The following is a 21,241-nucleotide window of genomic DNA, read 5'->3' on the forward strand; positions in this document are numbered from 1 at the left end:
TCAGGACTGTGCCAGCAGAGGAACCAGCATCTGGTTCTACCTGGGGAAGTGGGGGGTGTGAAGTTTGTGGTGGGGGCTGTTGATGGGTGAAATGTGCTGCGGGGAGGAAGCTGCACAGCTTGGACCCAAGCACAGCCTGGCACGTCCAGAGGAGGGTGGGCAACCAGACCCTGGGTAGGTGGCCATGAGGTAGGACTGCAAAGGGTCTATGCCGGAGAGCCTCCCCGCCTTTTTTCCTGGCTTGGCCTCAGAGAAGGATGCCCCGTGGCTGCCACTCGGGGAAACAGAGCAGCACCTTCCTGCTGAGGGAGAAGGGCCAGCACTCCTCCGTGGGCTGTGCAGTGGCGGGTGGTCTCTTCCTCGGAAGATCATCAGCTGGAGGAGCCACGTGCTCAGACCTGGGCTTGGACGGCTCAGTGTGGCGTTAGTGTAAAAGGCAGGACCAAGGGGCAGCGGAGATCTTGGAGCAGCAACACACTCGAGAGAGGATGAGGAAAGACAGCTCGACTGGGGACTGGTCACCAGAGTCAGGCCAGGGGGAGGGTGAGGATGCCTGAGGCATCTATCCTGGACTGTGGACCCTGAGCCTGTGGTCCCATCGGGGCAGAGGCTGCCGTAAGCTAGCAGGAGAAAGAGAGAATGCATTCCAGAAGCCAGGCTGGAGGACAGGAAGGAAAGGATTATGGTTCAAAGGAAATGACTTAATGATGGAGAAACAAGCTGTGTTACTCCGTGTGCGTGTGTGTGCATGTGCGTGGGTATTATGGGGGCAGGAAGCAGGTACTGGCAACGAGGGTCACCAAGAAGAAAGAATCATCATGAAGTGGGAGGAGTGATGAATGCTCCAGATGGAGGTGGAAAGGCTTGGGGATAGGAAAGGTGCAGACTTCGGTCAGTTGTTAAGGACAGAAAAAGTTGGGAAAACGTTGCCTGGGGTTATTGCCTCCTACACAGCAAAGGCATTCTGCAAGGGCAGTGAGAGCTGGCGCAGAGCCCCAGGGTCCCTCATTAGGGTAGCCACATCAGCCTGCTCCGTTTTATTGCCTTTACGTTGCCTCAGAAGAGCTCGCTCCATCTGGTTGTGGCTGTTAAAAATGTGCTTGGCTTTCTTCTTAAAAATAAAACCCCAATCAAGGGATGAAAGAAAGTGCTTTGGAGCTAGTCCAGGGACCCATTGCTCACAGGTGGGGAAAGAGGAGGGCTGAGAAGATGATTGAGGAGGGAAGGAGGGCAGGGCAGGCAATCGGGCTGACATCGCACCTGCATTAACGAACTGAATGAGCCAAAAGATGCCTTTTGATGCTCAGGCCCAGCGAGGGTCTGTCATTTAGGGCACGCAGAAGGAGTGGTCCAGGAGCAAGGGAGAAGAGGTGTGAAAGTATACAGCAAGAGGCGTACAGCTACTTTTAGCTAGGTAACAGGAGACTGCTATTAAAAGTCTGCTTTGACATGTAAAGCAGCATATGGTCACAACTTCGTTCTGTGCAAGTGGGTTTCTTCCGCCTGCTAAGTCCTGAACGGCCAAAGGCAAGGCTGATCAGCAGGGTCTGAAATGTAAGACCACCTCCCAGGGCAAACCCCCTGCACGGTCCGGCTCTAAGTCACACACACACGTGGCTCTAACGTGGTTCAGAAACAACGTGCACATCATGCAAGATGGTTTCCCATGACCTCCCACCCACCCAAGCAGAGTGTACAAAAAGCAGCAGGGGTCCGGCCCAGCGGTCGAGGTCAGAACCCTCCGGGTCTGCCTGCACCCGCCCGGCTGCTCAGACCTCTGAGGTCAGCCTGTCTGGGCGAAGAGCAGCAGTCCTTGGAGTAAAGGCCATCAGGCGTGCTCACGGCCGACACTGGGCTCCCGGTGCCGCCCGGCGGGGTTGTTTCTTACACTCAAGGTCCGCGTGCTCTTCGGGCAAAGGCAAGAGGGGCTCTTCAGAGGCCAGCGCCCCTCCCCGCCTGCTTCCATTTCTCGCCGAGTAGTTTGCTGAGATTCTGGTGAAGGGCTAGGGCTGCCCTTTACTTTCCAAATCGTCTCTCGGCAAACAAAACTCAGTGTGGGAACAGTATTTCCTACACCTTACAATACAAATTGATTAATGCCGTAAAAATGCGACTGAAACCGCGGGCCCTCGCAAACAGTGGGGCTTATGTTGTCTGCTCCGCTCTCCAAAGGAACATTTCCCTCAAGAGTTTATGTATTGTTCACCCTTTTTCTTGGCACATGCTCAACATCCAAAGCCTATAATAAAGCAGGTCATTAAACTAAACAACCCCACTTGGACCTTTTCCAAGGTAGTGATTCAGGCAAGCGCTCTCTCCGCGGAATCAAGTTTATAATGTGTTATCAGACGCTACCCTCCACTCAAAAAGGGGGAAAAACCAGCCCCTCGCTTCTCTTGGTGAAATGGACTCTCCTCCGGCCACTAGGTGGCGCTAACTGTTTACCCAAAAAGGGCTGCTTGGGCTTCGGTGCAGCTCAGGACCTCCTGAAATGCCAGCCTGTTGTGCACACAAATATAAATGGGAGGGGGGACTGTATTACGAGAAGCACCCCAAAGTTTAATCCTCGAGGGAACCCTCCCCTTCTGCCCCGATGTGATCAGAAAGGAATTCATCTCTCACTTCATTTGAGGAGACAGCAGGGAGGTTAAGGGGGTCGGGGAGGCGCCTCCCCTGCCTGTTGGTCCTGGTCTGGGAGGCCTTCAGCCTTTCCCGCGCCTGCGCGGAGGCCCGCACCAGTTCAGCCCACCTCGCGCCTCACCGTTGGCTTTGCAGGATCGCTGTGCCCACGCACCCAGGTACCAAGTAACGCCACTGACGATGGTCCTGCCCGCCCTGCAGGGTTGCTAGGAGGATGCAACACGACGACGAATGTGGAATCGGTTTGAAAAGATAAAACAGTCTTCAAACATAGTATTATTTTGTTATTTATCATCAGAAACAGACCAAGGGACTAAAGAGGAAGAAAGAGGCATTGGCTGTGCAAGAGAAGTCGTTTTTCAAACTGATGTTATCTGATGCTTGTCAGCACATTCTCTTTGATCAAATTCACTTCTTAGATAACTTCCATCAACATAAATAAATCATGGCAAGTATGTGGTGACCAAGTCCACAAGGTAACCAGTGCCTAGAAAACCCCTTGTGCCAGGATCAGCGCCGGGTGACAGGACCACGGGGCGGGGTGGTGCCGGCGGCGGACCCTGCAGCGGGGTTCGGTTCGCAGGTGGTCAGGAGGGGAGGCTAGGGGACCTCAACACAGCCTCAGGTTAGGAATCTCTGCTTCAGTTTGTGGCAACTGTGAACTGAAAGAGGAGAGCTAGTTGTTCAATTCCAAACAAACCTAAAAATAGTGAGGAATGAGAAATTTATTACAGCAGCATATGTATTTTTTAAGCAATGTAATACAATTTAATTACTTTAATTAAATAAATACAATTAAAAAGAATCAGACCAGCAGATTTGGACAGCAGCACTGAATTCCAGAGTCTTCCAGGGCTGAAGTAACCATTCAAGAGAAAGCATTTCTGTGCACATGTATATAGCATTGCAAGACTCTTGTCCTGATCTATAGGGTGTTAATGAGTTTTGTTAAAATTTTTTTAACCAAGTCCAGAAAACACTGCATTAAAAATTAAGTGTACTATGAACTTTGAACCACCAAAAGGTGGAGGCTAATGTGCAGAGTTTGGGGAATATGTTTGGTCACGGAGCCCTATTTTGCTGAAAAGTCTAGCATTTCTGGGAACAAGGATTTTGTGCAACATTTTTTGAGGGACTAGGACCCCAGTTGAGTGGAACATTCAGCTGGGTATTGACTGGAAGTCAGGTAGGTACCAATGACTTCCTGGCACTTGCGTAGTAGTACCCTTCAGAGTTTGGTTCAACAGTAGTACAAGTCAAAGTCATGTTGGAGACGAGGACAAGGATGCAGAAGACTGATTCGAAGTGTAGAGTCAGTAATGCAATCATGCCAAAGTTTGCTCTCACACATTTTTGATGGTCTAGCTAGACCTCCATTTCAGGGTTTTAGTAGGTTGTGTTGGAATCTCATTTTATGGACTAGGTTTCTGAAAGGTCATATACACATGGAGGCATAAAGGAGTAAGTCAAGAATCCTGGAGAAGAAACTCCATTTAAAATAGCTGCAGTCCCCAGTACCTCCATAAATCAATCAATCAATCAATCAATCAATCAATCTTTAATCCCCCCCCCAAATTTTAAAAATTAAAAAAATAAATGAAATCAAATAAAACAGCTGCAGCCTCACAATGAAGCTCTTTGTGGTGTGACTGCAGCCCAGGTTGGTGCTGGGGCAGCCAGTGCGTGCACAGACTGCGGTCCTTTGTCCTCGCTGCAAGCTGGCAGCTGGGCAGCCCGGACAGTCAGGGCCTTAAGAACTGGTGTGCTGCCTCCCTCCCGTTCCAGGTGAGGAAATTGCAATGCAAAAAACAAAGGAGCTCTTCCCTTTGAATTAGAGAGACAAAGTTCCCATATGTCATGTGTTCCCTATTTTTGTCCAGTGATTGTTAATTATATATGCCAAAACTTCTTGTCATTCCAGATTGAAAATTAGATTCAATCTAAGTAGCTGAAAATTAACTTTTAAGTGTTAAAACCGGCATAGAAAAGTCAGTAAATGTGCTGGTTCCAATTTTGGGGAGATGGATAATGAGAAAAGCTGCAAGAACATCCCAAAACTGTCAATGTAAGTCATTAAACAAATTAACCAATTTAACTAGAGGAAGTGAATCTTATGAGGCGCTTACAGATTTTATCTCTCCTGGATTTTCACCATGTGAACTCGAGGAAATTCCTGCCCTTCTCTGAGTCTCAGGCTACAGGCCATGATGCTTTGAGCCTACAGTGCCCGTGACCCTTTGGAACAAGTGTCCAGGGGCAGTGACTGTGCAGAGGCTACCACACTCTAAGCTGGGTGACCTTGCCCACTTCTGGCCACAGCTGTCTGGCCAAGAATTGAGGCCTGACCCAAAGGAAGCCATCCTGGCCATGAGGTCTGCCCTGCACTGGGGAGTGACTGGCCCACTGTGTTGACAGAGCCTAAGGTGGCCCCAGAAACCCTGCCTGCTGTGTTCACACCCACCTTTGTGTTGTTCTCGCCCTTCAAGTGTGTAAGGGACTTGCTTCTACCTAACAGAATACAGCCAACGTGATGGGATGTCACTCCTGTTGGGACATTACATTGCAACTTACAGACCTTATGACTTGCTGGCCTCAAAGAAGGTAGCCATCATGTCAGAACTGCCCAGGGTGAGGAAACCGTGGGAGGGCTTAGGCAGTGAAGACATCCTCTCACCAACAGCCAGTGACAAACTGAAACTCTCACTTCTACGGCCACTGGGAGATGAATTCCGCCAACAGCCTGAGATCTGAATTGGATCTTTTCCCTTTGAGTCTTCAGATGAGAACACAACCCGGCTGACACCTGGACTGCAGCCCATGAGATCCTGAGCAGAAGACCCAGCCAAGCAATGACCAGACTCCCGACCCAGAGAATTTGTGAGATAATAATTCCCTATTTTTAAGCCATTATGTTTCTGTAACAATAGATAATAATGTGCCCACCGATCCAAGAGGGCCAGTGGTAGAGACTGAACCTGAGATGCACAAAGAACCAGTCAGGGCTGGCGGCAGCAGAGCAGGTGCAGCAAACATAGGCAGAGAGGGCCTCAGTCACAGAGGGGAGCTGCTGGCAGGGGCAGGAGCACCAGGTGGCCCTGAGGGGTCTCAGACAGCCTGTTCGCCAGAGCAAAGCATCCTGGACATGATTCCAGTTCTGCCTGGGGCCGGCTCTCCACGTGCTCCCCTCCCCACCACTTATTCTATCTTTCCCCTGAAATCTACTCATCGTCCTGTGGTCTCTGTCTCAGACGCCATCCCTTCAGCCTTCCAGTCACCTCCAGCAGAAACCTGGAGGAATCCTGGATTCCTCCTCCTTCACCTCTATCCATCACAATGTCTTTCCGATTTTACCTCTTAAAAATATCTCAACTCCAAACCCTTCTCTGTTTCCTTTTCTGCCACTGGCCTCATTCAAATTCTCATTTTCAAATAGCTTCACAAATCAACTACAAGAGGCTGAGTAATCTCACTCTCCTGGCTCATGTACTCCTCTTAAAATATTGTTAACGGAGACAAGCATCATCGTGTACCATTTTAGTCGGCATCGACTATAAGCTAAGCACTGTGCATATATGTGTACACATACAGTAATTAAATCTTTCCAAAGACCCCAAAAAGAAAAGTGTCATTATCCCCACTTTGGAGGTGAGAAAATGACGCTCAGAGAGGTTTAGTAACTCAGCAAAGGACACAGAGCTTTGTTGCTAAGCCAAGACTTGAAGCTGTTCTCTTTAACATCCACATTCTTGGCACAAGCTGCTCCCTAAATACAAACATTCCTTACAACTCAGCTTGGCGGTGTCTGTGGTCCTACCCTTAAGGATGAGGTCCCAGAGGCAGCAGGAGATGGAGGGGGGATTTGACTCAAGGTTTCTTGCACATCCTTGCAGTGCCATGGCCCCCAGTGCAGTCCACTTGAAGCCTGATCTGACAGTCACTCTCCAAAGTCACTTCAAACATGAAATTGAATCCCTGCTCCACGATGTGACCTCCAGGGCCTGCCAACACCTTTTCCCATTTTCCCATCGGAAAGGTAGAACTTTTTGCAGTGCCCTATACACAGCTGGCTGCTTCAAGGCTCCTCTTGATTTTGCTCAAATTCTCCCCTTGTCTTTAACAAACTTCCTCTTTTGCCTAGTTTTCTCCTTTTTATCCTTCAAAATATCTCATTAGCATCTCCTCCAAGAAGCCTTCCTTCCCCTTCCAGACTAGGTCATTCATCCCTCCTCTGGATGCACGCTGCTGCCACATCACTGCCTGGGACTGCAGAGCGAGGCTGGCACCGCACAGCACGACCGGCTCCTGTCAGGGTGTGTGTCTGTCTCCCCCAACAACCTGGAGGCCCTTTGAGGTCAGGGCTGTGCTCCACTCCATTCTCTATCCCCAGGTCTTAGTCCAGAGCCTGGGACAGGGTAGGATGTTGGTTGAAGTGATGCCTAGTGCCCACAAAGTGACTGCCAGCAGCATTCACCGCACCAGTACCAGGAGTGTGTAGGCTGATTACAGGCTGGGCTGGTTTGTTTATCTTTGAAACTCTCACCACCCACTTCAGCACCCACCTGGCCTAGGAGTTTCCACAAATAGCCGCTGGATAAATATTTGCAGCATAACTGACTCTCCTTAACCTGCCCAGAAGCCTGCTGGGCTCTGGTCCTCCTTCCAGGGAGGAGAGGCCACAATCGTCCCTGAAGCCTGGTTCTCCCCCACGCACATTTCCCCTTGGGCTGTACCGCCTAGTCGACATTTAGAAGCCTCTGGATACAAACAAGCGTGTCTGGGAGCATTTGGAACACACCTGCCAGGGGCAGAAGAATGACCTCTAGTGGTCCTCGCTGGCTTTGTTGGTATGCGAAGCACTGGGACATGGAAGAGCGTTCTCAGTGGGAAAAGATGCAGTCATTCAAAGACTCTACGCCTAGAAAGAACTCTCAATGATACACGAGGGTTCTGGCAACTGCAACAGAATAAACGGCCACAGAACTGCGCGGTAAATATTAAACATACTTCTTCATTATTGGTAAAATCCTCACCTAATGTAGCTGTGAATAAAGTATACTTTGTAAAGACTATGAAATTTTCAATTTAAAAAATGCTTTAAGAAGCTCTGATGAATGCTTGAAACCCACATAAATGCAGACAACAGGCACATCACAGTGCATATTTCTTAAAAGGCATGTTTGTTTGTTTTCTGGTACTCTGGGATCTAAGGGAGGCCTGCAATTGCAAGGGAAGGCATGGACAGTAAATTTTGGTTAATTTCGGTCTATTTCAGCTCTTAGCACAGCAGAAACTACCCATCTCCACCTCCAACCCCATAGCAGGTAGCTGTGTGCATTGTCCCTGGAGCAGTGTGCACACAGCTAGAGTTAAAAGGCATGTTTTTAAATGACTCTTATCTTAAAAAAAAAAAAAAAAAAAACTCCTCCCCAAGAATCACTATTATTTTGCAATAAGAGAATTTGAAAGAAATGTCTATTAAAACCAAAGCTCAAGATAAGCAATAAGGATGTATTGTGTAGCACAAGGAATTAAAGGCATTATCTTTTAATAACCTTTTTTTACTTTTTTCCCCTTCTTTTTTCTAATAACTTTTCTAAAATTGAAATATAGTCAGTTTACATGTCAATGTCTTATAATAACTTTTAATGGCGTATAATCTGTAAAAATACTGTATCACTACGCTGTACACCTGAAACTAATATAATATTGTAAATCAAATATACTTCAATTAAAAAAAAAACCAAGGCCCCAGTTCTGTAAGAAACATGCAGACAATCTGTATATATCAGCATATACTCTCTCTAAATTTAAAGCTTTAACTTAGCCTGTCATGCCATTTTCTCCATGGCAATATGTTACAACGAATGTTCAGAACTGATCAAATCCGTCTTAGTATGCTCATTTTCTGATTTGGCTGTCTGTTTTCTTTGGTGGAAGGAGAACGGCGCTTGTTTTTCTGATAAACAGGCTGAGTAGGAAAAAAAAACTTAGTTCCTTTTCTTAAACAGAAGTTGTACCAGAATTACTATCTCCCTGATTTAGCTCAGAAACACAGTTCCTAACGGCCTCACATGGTAACATGAAGCCAACCTCCTTTAGCTGTTTGCTGACGTGTGCTTATAAACTCTGAAATATACCGAAATATTCTCTGCACCACCACCCAGAGATTCACTTTCCATCACTGACTTGCTTGGGGAGACCTGCACCACGCTGCTCTACCATGTGCTTGGTCACATTTAAATCCTGGAACCTCCATGCGTGAAACCTTAGGGAAGGGGCTCTGAGCCTTCAACTGCAATCAAGGAACCTCAGGGCAAGCCCAATCTCCTCCTGGATTGGATACCTATAAAGCCTTCGGAATCAATATAAAAAGCAATGAAGTGTGCATGCCACGCCCACAAATAACTACTGTGAGTTCCAGGTTTGCACGATGTGTAAGTTTCACCTATTCCACAAATCTGTCCTCCACACCTTGTATGTGCAAGCACTCTGCTGGTTTACTCTTAATGGTTAGATGTGCATCTTACACGTATTTCTAAAAGGATTTAGAAAGAAATTTCATCTTTTAAAACTACTTCCTAGTCACAGTTGAGTGGTCTGTTACCTATGCGATGTATAAAGTTCCTTTATCCCATATAATGGAAAGATTGCTAGAAAATTTCTATGAAAAGCAGCTAGGAAATGGAACCCATGGCTCTGTCACAATTTTAGTCAATTTCCTATAGAAGAACCTGTGGCAAAGGTGTCCCCTTCAAAAGACAAAGGCCGAAGGGGGCATCTCTCTTGAAGGCACTGAGCCAGGTGCCACAAGGAAGCAGGGGAGACCTGACCCTGCCCGAGAGGGAAAGTGCGGTACAGATGGTGAGGGCAGGTGATGAGGAGGAGCTGAGGAAAGTACGATGCAGATCCTAAGGAAAGAGAGACAGCCCTGGAGCAGGGGACCACGAAAAGCCTTCTGATGGCCCAGAAGGGTTCTGGGCTGCCACTCTCTGTTGGGGGGCAACGTCCACACTGAGGGAGGAGCATCTTTATAGGACGTTGGCCCTGAAAGAATGCGTAGAACTTTATCAGGTATTAGAGGAGAAAAAGGATGAATTGTGTGAGAAAAGGCATAGAGTGACGCGGGGCAAGCACTTTGCAAGGTATTACTGATCTTTACAATTGCCTCACCAGGCCTCTGTAACCATCTCCATTTTACAGATGTGTCCAAATCACAAAGCTAATGTGGGGCCAAGCCAATGTTCAAACGTCAGAATGTCTGAGTCCAAGGCCGAGGCAACCTCACTTCCCCCAAGCACGGGGCCAGCTCAGGGGGAATGAGAGTTCGGGACTGCAAGGGTGCAGGATGAGAGGATGTCAGGTGTCAGGATGGGGTCTGGGTGGGAGAAGGGGCTGACAGGAGAGGCTATAGGATTCTCACAGAGAAGAGGTTTGCAGTAATAGTTGGGAGTTGTGCAGGGGGCTTATCTCAAAGGTGCGTTTTCATGGCCCTGACGCACCATGATGGTAAGTGAGGTTGCACGCTTATTTGAGGCAGTTCCATCAGTTGTTTGTGATGCTGGTTAAATGATGTGTAGATCACTTCTGCAGACAACGGGCGGGGGCACAATCTGGGGTTGGGGGCGGGTGCATACAGCAGACTGAAACTGGGAGAGACCTGAGTGGGAACACCGCCATGACCACCAGACCACCGATGACTAGTTATCCCCCAAGTGTGTGAGATCAGGGGGAAAAAAAGGAGGGGAGGAGAGGAGAATTAAAAATGTAAAACTTCTATGCTTTGGAGGCTAATAGGGAGGAGGAGGGGGAGCCAACAAACATTACCTAGAAAAGGGCGGAGAAGAGAGGGAAGGCTGGCTGGACCACACAGCCGCCAAGGTCGGGGCGTTCAGGCAGAAGCAGATGCCCACCTCCAACACAGCAGGAAGCTCACACCCGCCACGGGGTTCTGCGGGCTCAGAAAACACATCAGTCTTTAGACCGGGGTCTGGAGAAATGCATCCTTGCCAGGCTTCCTAGGATAACTGTCCAGCTCTAATTTCAATTTGCCTCTGGGTACTGGGCCTTAAAGGGGCCAACAATTCATAAAGAAACTTTAACGAAGGTCTTCATGAAGGCTATCAGATCTTTGAAGTATTTAATTCAGTTTAGCAAACACTTAAGATCCTACCTGAAGCCAAAATCAACATGAGAGCGAGAGCGAGAGCGAGAGAGAGACAGAGAGAGAGAGAGAGAGAGAGGGAGATAGTTGAAGGACCCACAGCCTCTTCTCACAGGGCTGCTCACACAATAGGGGCAAAGAAAGAGCAGAGACGCAGAGAGTAACCCTGTGAAGGGCTGATGAGGAATGTCAAGGAAAGCCGCCCAGAACGGACGTGACCGGAAGGCCATTGTTGGCATGTTCTGGGCTCAGCTTGCAGCCAGGAGACCTGGAGGTCAGGGGCTGGCTGGGGAGAGCCGGCAGGAAGGCGAGGGCAGCTGGTAGGGCAGGTCTGGGCGGTATCCTGCAGCAGCAGAACAGTCAGGGTGCAGAGATGATCAGATCTGGGCTTTCAAAAGCTAGCTATTCTATTGTTTGCATATGATTCTTCAATAAAACTGAATTAAAAAAAAAAGAGTGGGCGGGAGTGAAGCTAGTAAAGGAATGAGACTCAGAACAGAGGTGAGAGGAGAAAGCTAAGTCAGGGAAACATTAGCAAATGCTATCAAGACTAAAAACAGTAGGGAGGGCACAGCTTAGTGTTAGGGCACATGCCTAGTGTTCATGAGGTCCTGGGTTCAATCCCCAGCACCCCCATTAAAGATAAATAAATAAAAACCTAATTATATCCTCCGCCTAGTAATTTAAAAAAAAGTTATTAAAAAAAGAATTGATCAAATGATAAACAGAAGTCTAAATATACAGTTTTAAAAGGCTTAATAGTCACCAAGAGAGGAACTAAATTAGTGATACTGCTGTTGAAAAACGGGCGTGGGGGTGAGGGGGACAATGAGCTAAATCCAGTGACAGCAAGTCGTCACTGGGAACAACTGAGGTTGAAAACCAAGAAGGAATAGCATAAGGTGAGGGTCTAGAAATACCATCTAACCAATGATCTGAGACTAGAAATGGTTAAATATGACTTGGGAGGAAGAGGGCTGGAGCAGGGAGGAGCTCTTTAGAGCTTCCATTACAAGCACTTCGAGACCATCAGAATTTTCTAGAACATGCAGTTACAACTTTGATTACCTAATTCTAATGAATTTTTAAAATAAAAATACCAAAGTCAAGCTTACTACTGCAACGTTAACTGTATACATTAGTACTTTTCCGCTGTTAATACTTATCCGCTGTTAATACTTATCCACTGTTAAGCTTCTGTAGTGTTGTATCATAATAGAGCCTGCAACCCATAGAGGTGAATTTACTTTTTTTTATTGAAGTATAGTCAGTTACAATGTGTCAATTTCTGGTGTATAGCATAAAGCAGAGGTGAATTTTATGTCTCAATTTCATTTAATTTAAATGTATATGTCATAATTCACCTAATCTAAAGGAGTGATTTGTTTCCCACAGATTCATGTCATTGAAATCAGAATGGATTTACTTAATGACAGGTTTTATTCTTAGTGATATATAAATTACGGTGATGTCTTACAATCAACGGTACCCTATATCTGATGAAATAGGATACTTGTAGGAAATTACATGTCAAGATATTTTTCCCTACATCACTCACTTTAAAAAAAAAATTTTTTTTTTTTTACTTTTTTACAAACAGAGGTACTGGGGATTGAACCCAAGACCTCATGCATGCTGGGCAGGCACTCTACAACTGAGCTATACCCTCCCCCTGCCACGTCACTTTATGAAAATAGTCTGTTACATCTTTTTCTACGACCCTGCCACTCCTCATTACAATGCAGGCATATGCTGGTCTTTGGGGTCTTCTCCTGAACGCCTCAGGGCCCCTGGACCAGCTGTCCCCTAACCTGGAAAGCTCAGATGTCGAGCTCTTCCAGGGACATCTCAGCTTAAATGTCGCTCCTTTGCAGAAGCTTGGTGCCCATCCAGCTGAAATCATTCTATTGCCCTGAAACACTTGCTATCATATTACCTGGTTTTATGGTCATCAAAGCACTTGTTCTGATATTCTCATTTATCTGCGTCTTTCCTCACTAAAGCATAAACTCCAGGAGAGCAGAGCTTTTGCCTGTCTTGTTCAACACGATATTCCAGCACCTAGAATAGAATCTGACACCAAGTAGGCACGCCAAGTATTTCTAGAATGAATACTTGAAAATAACGTTATTAGGCTATGGACACAATATCTAGTCATGTAGCGAGTAACTATGTTTCAAGTTGATAAATAATACTGCTTATTTTTCTATGGAAAAGAATCTCAGCTGTATAAATTATTTTGTTAGGAAGATCCATCTCTGATTGCTATCCAATTCAATATAAATTTAGAAATATACTAACAGCGTAGACCAAGGAAAGTTTCCATAACATGAAACAATTCATACCACCCTTAATTTATCTGTCCATGTTCCAAATCTACCTACTTTAGACTTGGGATTGATATCAAACGGGTAGCAAAACTAGGATGAAAAGAAAAGGGTTGTTTCAGAAAATTCAAGAGTGTGATCACCTTCACCTTTTTAAGTTTTAAGAAGAAAGAGCAGTCATCTCTCCCAAAGGACAGGTGAAGTTAAAATTACTGTTTATACTTTTAAATTTACTTCCCACAGCCCAATTAAAAAAATGAATTGAAGTAAAGTGTGACACTGCAGAACATCCAACAAGAATAATGAATAACTTATTGTAAATTTATTTAATACTTCCATTTCACATGTATGACAAAAGGATAAAATTAAAAAGCTAAAATCCTCAGTAAGTGTATTTGTCTGCTTTTTATTCAAAAAAGCCCATGATTCTTTAGGAGGGGATACAAGATTGTTTTCCAGTCAGATCATAATTTCTGTAATAATCATAAAGTCAAAAAGTTCCCGCTCTCCCCACCCCAGTTCACTTTTGGCACCTATATGTGAAATGTCACTTCAGGAAAATGGGGAAAAAATGTGCTGAATACTAGGTTTTTATCACAGTACTCCTTTCCTGATGAAAAAGCTTCTGATTGCTGAATTTAGAATACAAGACACAAGACAGATTAACAATATCTCATCAATAAAAATCTTTTTCAACTATATGGCTGTCTCAGAAAAAAAGATTTATATTAGAAACAGCAGCCTATCCTCAGAGGGAAAGGGGCTACCCTTCCTCATGTCTTCTAATTCAAATTTAGAACTTCTGAGCAAAATTCTCTGAGAGGTAGCAGAATGTCTGGCACCGGCTCTGGCTTCATGATTTTACAATACAATTTTAAGTCATCACGTTCTTCAGAAGAACTTAGGTAACACTTCGAGAAACCAAAGAAAAAGTTCTCTCAACCTCTGCAGAGAGAAGTGGACCAGGACAGGCTGGGTTGATTACTAGTGGAGAAGGAGGGGCCTTCTGTGACTCTAAGACTGGCGATTAGGAGAGGATTTAGCCAAAGAGGTAAAAAAAAAAAAAAAAATTCTAACTAGAAAAGTGTATCATTTAAAAAGTATACTGCTCTTGATTTTTCACTTAGTCTATTAAAAAGAAGCTCCTACACAAAAATCAGAATGTACTGGAGAAAAATAGCCAACACAGACTATAATCGGCCAACGTTTAAATATGAGGAATACAGCTTGCATTTTTCATACTGAGGAGGATTTATGAGCTTGGTTTTAACCTGTTCGGCCCAATTCAGATTTTTTTTTTTTTAGCTCTGCTTCAGATCCACAGGGTACTGCCAGGAGACTCATCTCCCAAGTCCCTGACTTTTCCAGCATCTAGAACCTGATGGATTTTTCCGGGTACTACTGTTGAGCCGACAAGGGTGGGACGAGTCTCGCCCCACCCCCTGTCTCCCAAGACCTAATAAAATAAGACATTTTTATTTCAAAACAAAAGATGCTAACGTTACAAAACTAGGCAAAAACATAAGATGCGACGACAGTTTTTTTCTTTTTAACTAACGCCTGGCTATTTCCTACCTATAGCACCACGTATGTGGTTAACTTCGGGAAGGAAGGGAGGGAAGCACGAAGGAAGGAGGAAACTCTGAAACCTCCTGATGAAGCAGCCGTTCCATTGCATGGTCAAGGGCTTAGTCCTTCTGCCAGCCACCGATTCACTAATATTTTTCCGCATTTACCGAAGCGTGTGTGAATGAGGCTGGAGAGAGCAGGCAATGCTGGTCAACTGGAGTCTCCTCTTAAGGAGCCTGCCCTCTGTCCTGGGTGGCCACCCGCTCGTCCACCGTCTTGGCATTCACAGTAAGCAACATCGTTCTTTCAAACTTTTCTTGTTCTTGCTGCTTTTCTTGCCATTCTTGTCTTTGTTTTCTGACATCTTCTTTGCTCTGATTTCTCTCATTAGGTCAAAGAACACCTGGGGTGGGGAGGAGAAAGAATAAGCCGTTTAATGCTTTAATGAAGCAATTCGACAAAGCAGGATGCGCAGTTCCATTTTAAAGCATAAAGCCGAATGTATCCCTATAAACCATGGGCCATCAAAAACAAAAGGTCTAGAGCCAGTAAGAACAACTAACATTAAAAACCATATTCTAATTCTACGAGGTGAACTCTCTGCTCACATAATATAAAGGGTCAAGCTAAGGGCAGAAGCATCGTACTACTGTTACTACTGTCCTGTGGCTCATTTCACAATGAGCAGGGGGAGGGTGGAGCTCAGGGGGAGAGCACGTGCTTGGCATGCACGAGGCCCTGGGTTCAATCCCCAGCACCTTCATTAAAAATAATTAAATCAATACCTAATTATCTCCAACCTACCCCGCCCCCAAAATAATAAAAATCTATTCTGAGGATAAGTATGATGAAGGATAAAACTTCACAGGACAGATGGACAGCAGTTCAGGAAATTTACAAGCAGTGAGAGTGACAACCGCAATCCCTTCCTGGCATTTCCAGCTACCAGCAAAGGAAAGAAAGGCATGAGCACCTGCCACTAGGGCCTGTGTGATGGATCACTGCACTGATCAGTCCTTACAATGACCCTAAAGGTAGGAACGTCACCACGCGTGGCCGTCCCCAGCCTAACTCCGTAGCAGCAGACTTGGGAACTCGGGATGGGGGGTGGGGAGAAGGCAGCAATGCAGCTTGGACAAACTCAGGCCCCCGCACTCTGAAATGGGGACAGGGAGGGAGAGGTGTCCTGTCTTGCCACCCTCCCCACCCCGATTCTCAAGGGCTCCTCTGCTCCTCGTGATGTCAGCAGGCGGGAACTTTATCAGAGCTGATGAGATGTGTCCTTTGAATGCCAGTGTGTTACTTAGATAAGGGTTATCGTTCATCCCAATAGTTTGGGTTTTGCCCTCTGCTACTAGAAACCAGGCTCCAGTGCTGATTATACCCCAGCAGACAAAACATGCCTCCTACAGAGAAATATCTGAGATTTCTCAAAGAGAAGATGGAGACTGAAAGTGTGACATTGAGTGTAGACTTATTATCTTAGGACATTTACACAAAGCACCAAACTCCTTTTATTTTCATGGACATAGCTTCTCAGGGAAAAAAAAAAGCCAGATCAAGCTCTCCAAGTGCGGGGCTCCAGGAGCACTGACCACCAGCTCCGGGCACAGGAAAGGACCCCCCCTGCCAAACTGGATCAGGCTGACCTCCGCACCCCTCTCCTTCAGCCTCTGAGGAAAGCACCCCATTCGTAACAGCCACAGTGCACAGCTTCAGATGTCACAGGTTTTTCTTTCTGTTCTAACAGGAGGAGGGGAATGGCATGTGTCCAACTTAAAATGATGACAAAGTTCTTCATCAGCTGATCTTATCGACAACCTCCTTTCGCGTAAATTGTTTACAAGTGAACACAATGCTGCCAGTCATGGGTTTCTGCTGGTTCCTGTTTGGCAGGTCGGGCTGGTCCAGGACAGGAAGGGGAGATGACAAGCTGCCGTGGAACAGCTCCCCGCCCCCCACGTCGACCGCTCCAGACCGAGAAGGTCTTCCTGACTTTTTTAAAATGAAGTATGTGTCTGGATTCCCTGTGTGTTTTCTACAGCTAGAAAACAATCTGATAGAAATGAAAAGATCTGGAATAGCACACGAATCAACATAAGAGCTGAGATAATAACACAAAGGAAAAGCAGCTGACCAGAGGAAGACTTCACACCAAGCAGATTTATGTTGTTGGGGATGCTTCTAAGCGAACCCCTTTGAATAGCAACATTCTAAATGCCAATGTTCTTCCAGCCTCATTTCAAGCTAAAGCAAAGCTTGGTCACAAATGCCGTCGGCTTCAGGTAGGAGCAAGGGGAATTATTTCTCCATAAGAAAGAGGAATCTGAGAAGGGATTTGGGGGATTCAGATGCTGATGCTGCATGATACGGAGCAGACACAGCCGCTGGTTGGCTGCTAAACTGATGTGTTTAGACTTTACAGGAGCCTGGATCAAGAAGGAAGAGCTAAAGAACAGAGCGATGGCAGAAGGGAAAGCCTCAGCTCTAAGGTCGTCTTAGCTCTGCGGCCACCACTTTGAGTCTTAACTTAAAAATAAAAGGCCTAATGATAGCAATCACAGGAAGGTGGGTTTTCCAATTGTCCATGTTCGTCACTGTCAAGGTCATCCTTTCATTAGCTTCAGAGATCGGAATGGGAAAGTATGCTGGGGATGGGTAAGAGATCCCTGGAGGGTTGATTCCTGGGAGAAAATACTATTTAGAGACTAAGATACAAAGACAGAACCCCTTGGCTCCACCAGTGGACAGTCAGGTGAAAAGAACAAATCCAACCAGTAAGTCAGTGAAAGCAAGATGAGTAAACACGTGTTTCTCTGAAGAACCTCCTAAGAGGCCGCTGGACACAGCCACTCCTGCTCCTGAGGGACACCAGGCCACAGAGGACAAGGCGGCAGCCCTTCCAGGGCAGCCCCTACAAACTGAGCGCCTCACCCAGCCACACTTCCATGGTGATGCCGACAGGAAGCATCTCATGACGGCTCAGGACTGAGAGGACTCTGAGCCGTGAAATCCAGGGTCAGACCCTCCCATCACACTGGCCAGGACATCTGAGAAAATCAGTCCTCCCCTACTTTCCACAAAACGGCTCCCTCAAACCCAGCCGAGGAGACGTGTAGACGAGAAAGGCGTGGGAGCCGGTGCCCACCTTGTCCACGTTGGCCCGCGTCTTGGCCGACGTCTCCACGTACTGCACGCCCCACTCCTCGGCCTTACTCCTGGCCTCCTCCACCGGCACCTGCCTCCGCTCCTCCAGGTCGGACTTGTTTCCCACAACCAGCAGTGGAATTTTATCTTCTTCGGCCTTCACACGGAGGATCTGTTCCCTAATGTAACAGGTCAAAGATAAATCAACTAAGAAAGCTGGAATAGGAACCCAGTTCCACCGACCATCGGAAATGAGAGGCTTTGCTAAGGCCGGGGAATTGCTACACGCAGCGCACAATCCTAGGAAACAGCCCCTCAGTCCTGTCCTAAACTAGGCCAGCTTTTCCAAGTCTGGTTCTCAATCTGCCTGCATCACTGGATGCTCACTACAAACACAGAGTTCTGGGCCCCAGAGCAGGTGTGTGGGTAGGAGCCCAGGAGTCTGCATTTCATCAGGGTCCTCAGTTTATGCTTAGGCTAAAAAAATAAAAATTAAAATTAAAAAAAAAAAGGCGATGGGGGGGAAACTTGGGAGCCTTGGGGATAAAATAACCTTAAAGAAAGTGTCTTCATATATAAAATGCTTAATAATTCCCCTGAAAAAAAAGGTAAGATTTCTCCTTGAGAAGAAAAGCTACAAAATCAAGTGTTTTTCATATGGAAGGGAACAGTCTATTAGCAGATCATGAAATCAATTTGTGGGCCACAAATAGTAATTTTTTTCCTCAGTGAAACAGACTCTGATAGAATAGCAAAGAAACATTAGAGGGAACCTCAAGCAGTAAAGGGAAGTATGGCTTTGTGAAAGCCGTTTCAGTTACATCTGCATGTGCGTGTGCACCTGCCGCCCCCACCCCGCTGTGTAAGGCAGTAATCCTATTTCAATCTGCATCATTTTTCTACTACAAAGTGGGGGAAAAAATGAAAGGAAATACGCTGAGGCCTATGGAGAAGTCCTTCAAAAACATCTTCTCTAAAAAAAAAAAAAAACCATTACCTGTAGTACATTAAATTTTACCTCTACTAAAAATAATCAGCTATCTAAAATTACTTTCTAAAAACCAAACATTTAAAAAATTAAATATTCCACTTCCATTATTTTGATCCAGTAGGAACATTTCTACTTCTACACTCCAATACATTCCAAAAAGAGAGCCCTTCAGAAACACCTTTTGTGGAGATTCGCATTGATTTTTATATAATATAGGGTGATTATTTTATAATAAAAATGTTTAAAAAATTTTCCATACAGTCAATTTAAGTACAAGATACCAAATATTTCAAGAAAAATGAAAAAGAAGAAAAACAAGTGGATGTTTGAAAACTGTCTCTAAGTGGCTTTGCCAACAGGGGTCAAAGGGCATCCTACACATTTAGAAGTTATGTGATCAGTATAAACAATGAACAATGAAAACTGAGAGCTTTCTGGCTCATTAGTCTTGCAGAGCCATGACTAATTCCCTCATCAATAAACATTGATCCAAAAATCCAAGTTCTGGTCTCTTGTAACAAACCTATTTCTCTGGTTTATGGACTGTGTCCAGGAAAAGTTTCAAGGAAGATAGGGCGTATTAACATTTTGTTTTATGCTGGGGCCTTTCCATTTGGAAGATAAATGCAGAAATGCTGTGTTTTAAAACTGCTCACAGGCATGAAGTAAAATGAGTGAGTTTAACCATACAGGCTCAGATAACCTACGCCCATCTTTCTGTTTCCAATGATGTGCCACCTGGACAGCTGTGGGACTTTGTCCAGAGTTTAAGTCACCAGAACTAACTCCCCCTTCCTCTTTCTCTTTCTTTTAGGTGGTCATCTGTCCTTTGTCTTCTAGGGATCCCTCTTCTTTCAGAACAACCAAAACCTTCCCCCAGGATGGGGTGAGACTCCACCCTACCTCCGTGAGGAGGCAAGAATGCATCTGTGTGCCTGTGGTGACCTGGGGGACAGGACAAGGGTGGCGTTATTCTTCTCTGGAGATGGCTCTTCTACTGACCACCATTTCCTTTACTGGTGAGTCACGGGGCCAGTGGAAAATCAAAAGGCTCGGGACAGGGAAAAAAACAAGGTAGTGTGTGCAGCTGTCCTGTCTGGTCCTCAAGAGGCATAAAAACAGGATTCTGTGGATGCAAATACAATTATGAACACACGGACCGTAGCCACATACAGAGACCTCTAGGTATGTCAGAAAAGTCCACAAATTAATAGGACTTCTCATAGGGAGTCCTAGGCATTTAATGGATCACCACGGCACACAGCTATAGTTGCCGAGAACTGAGAAAGCCAAGCTCTGAAGGCCTGGGACTGTGAAGTCTAACAACTGACACCCTCCTTACTCCCTTCCCTCGCTGGACCGGGTTCCCTGAGTCTACCCTCTGAGGGCTGCCTGGTTCATGGATGCTTCCTTCCAAGTCCTGGGGGGATATTTAGCTTTCACGTTTGGTTGATCACCTTAATTTCCAACCAGAACTTACTAAAGAATGAAAAGAAAAACCAGTTTTTTTTTTTTCCTTTTTAGTTCCCTGTTAGACTCCAGATCTGATTCTTAAAAAGTCATCTGGATAAGTCTATTTTTAGTCTTTTGAGGAATCTCCATACTGTGTTCCATAACGGCTGCACCAAACTGCATTCCCACCAGCAGTGCAGGAGGGCTCCCTTTTCTCCACACCCTCTCCAGTATTTATCGTTTGTGGACTTTTTCACGATGGCCATTCTGACTGGTGGGAGGTGATACCTCATTGTAGTTTTGATTTGCATTTCTCTGATAGTTAGCGATATTGAGCATTTTTTCATGTGCCTATTGGCCATTTGTATGTCTTCATTGGAGAATTGGTTGTTTAGGTCTTCTGCCCATTTTTAGATCGTTTATAAAGAGGGCAGATGAAAAAGTACAGCTGTGTAAGAGAAATGGGAAGGGTACGGGATAAGGAGAAAGATGCCCTTCCCATTAGAATTCCTGTAAGAGATGAACTTAAGGTACCTTTAAGTACCACGATTTCAAATGAATCACAGCAGTGACTCTTCCCACCATGAGCCCACGCGGGGAGGGGGGCCTGGGGACACAGCACAATGAAGGGCTCTGCCCTTAGGGGATTTAGTCGGATCACTGTATTTCATTTCATCAACTAACAAGAGTATTTTCAGATAAAGGAACAGAGTACTGAGTACACTTGCCCTGGGTCACAACACTGCGACAGGGCAGGGAGTCAAACCCAGGTCTGTGTAATCCGAAAGCTGGGTTCTCCCACTCAACTGTGCTCATGTCCTCACAGGAGCAGCAACTGGTCACCGGCTCACCGCTCTCACTCTCCTGCCATCTGAGGGTTCATAAGCCTCAGAATAGAGCAGAACTGTTATTTTTTAAGCAAAATTATGAAAAAGAGACAGTTAACTCATGAAT

The 21,241-nt window shown here is 45.8% G+C and overlaps 1 protein-coding gene across 2 annotated transcripts in view; it reads right to left on the reverse strand.

Annotated features, from left to right (window-relative positions):
* Window positions 1–13,518: 13,518 nt before the first annotated feature.
* The window catches only part of RALB (RAS like proto-oncogene B), a 64,539-nt gene continuing 56,816 nt past the window's right edge, over window positions 13,519–21,241 (reverse strand). For both annotated transcript variants that reach the window (XM_031451255.2, XM_010979146.3), the window contains 2 exons: window positions 17,846–18,023; window positions 13,519–15,100 (listed from right to left, as the gene is read on the reverse strand). In XM_031451255.2, the coding sequence (XP_031307115.1) occupies window positions 14,981–15,100; window positions 17,846–18,023 (298 nt within the window). In that variant the 3' untranslated portion in view covers window positions 13,519–14,980. The remainder of the gene's footprint in view (window positions 15,101–17,845; window positions 18,024–21,241) is intronic.

Source organism: Camelus dromedarius, chromosome 4, assembly GCF_036321535.1.
Source record: "Camelus dromedarius isolate mCamDro1 chromosome 4, mCamDro1.pat, whole genome shotgun sequence".
In the NCBI taxonomy this organism is placed as follows: Eukaryota; Metazoa; Chordata; class Mammalia; order Artiodactyla; family Camelidae; genus Camelus; species Camelus dromedarius.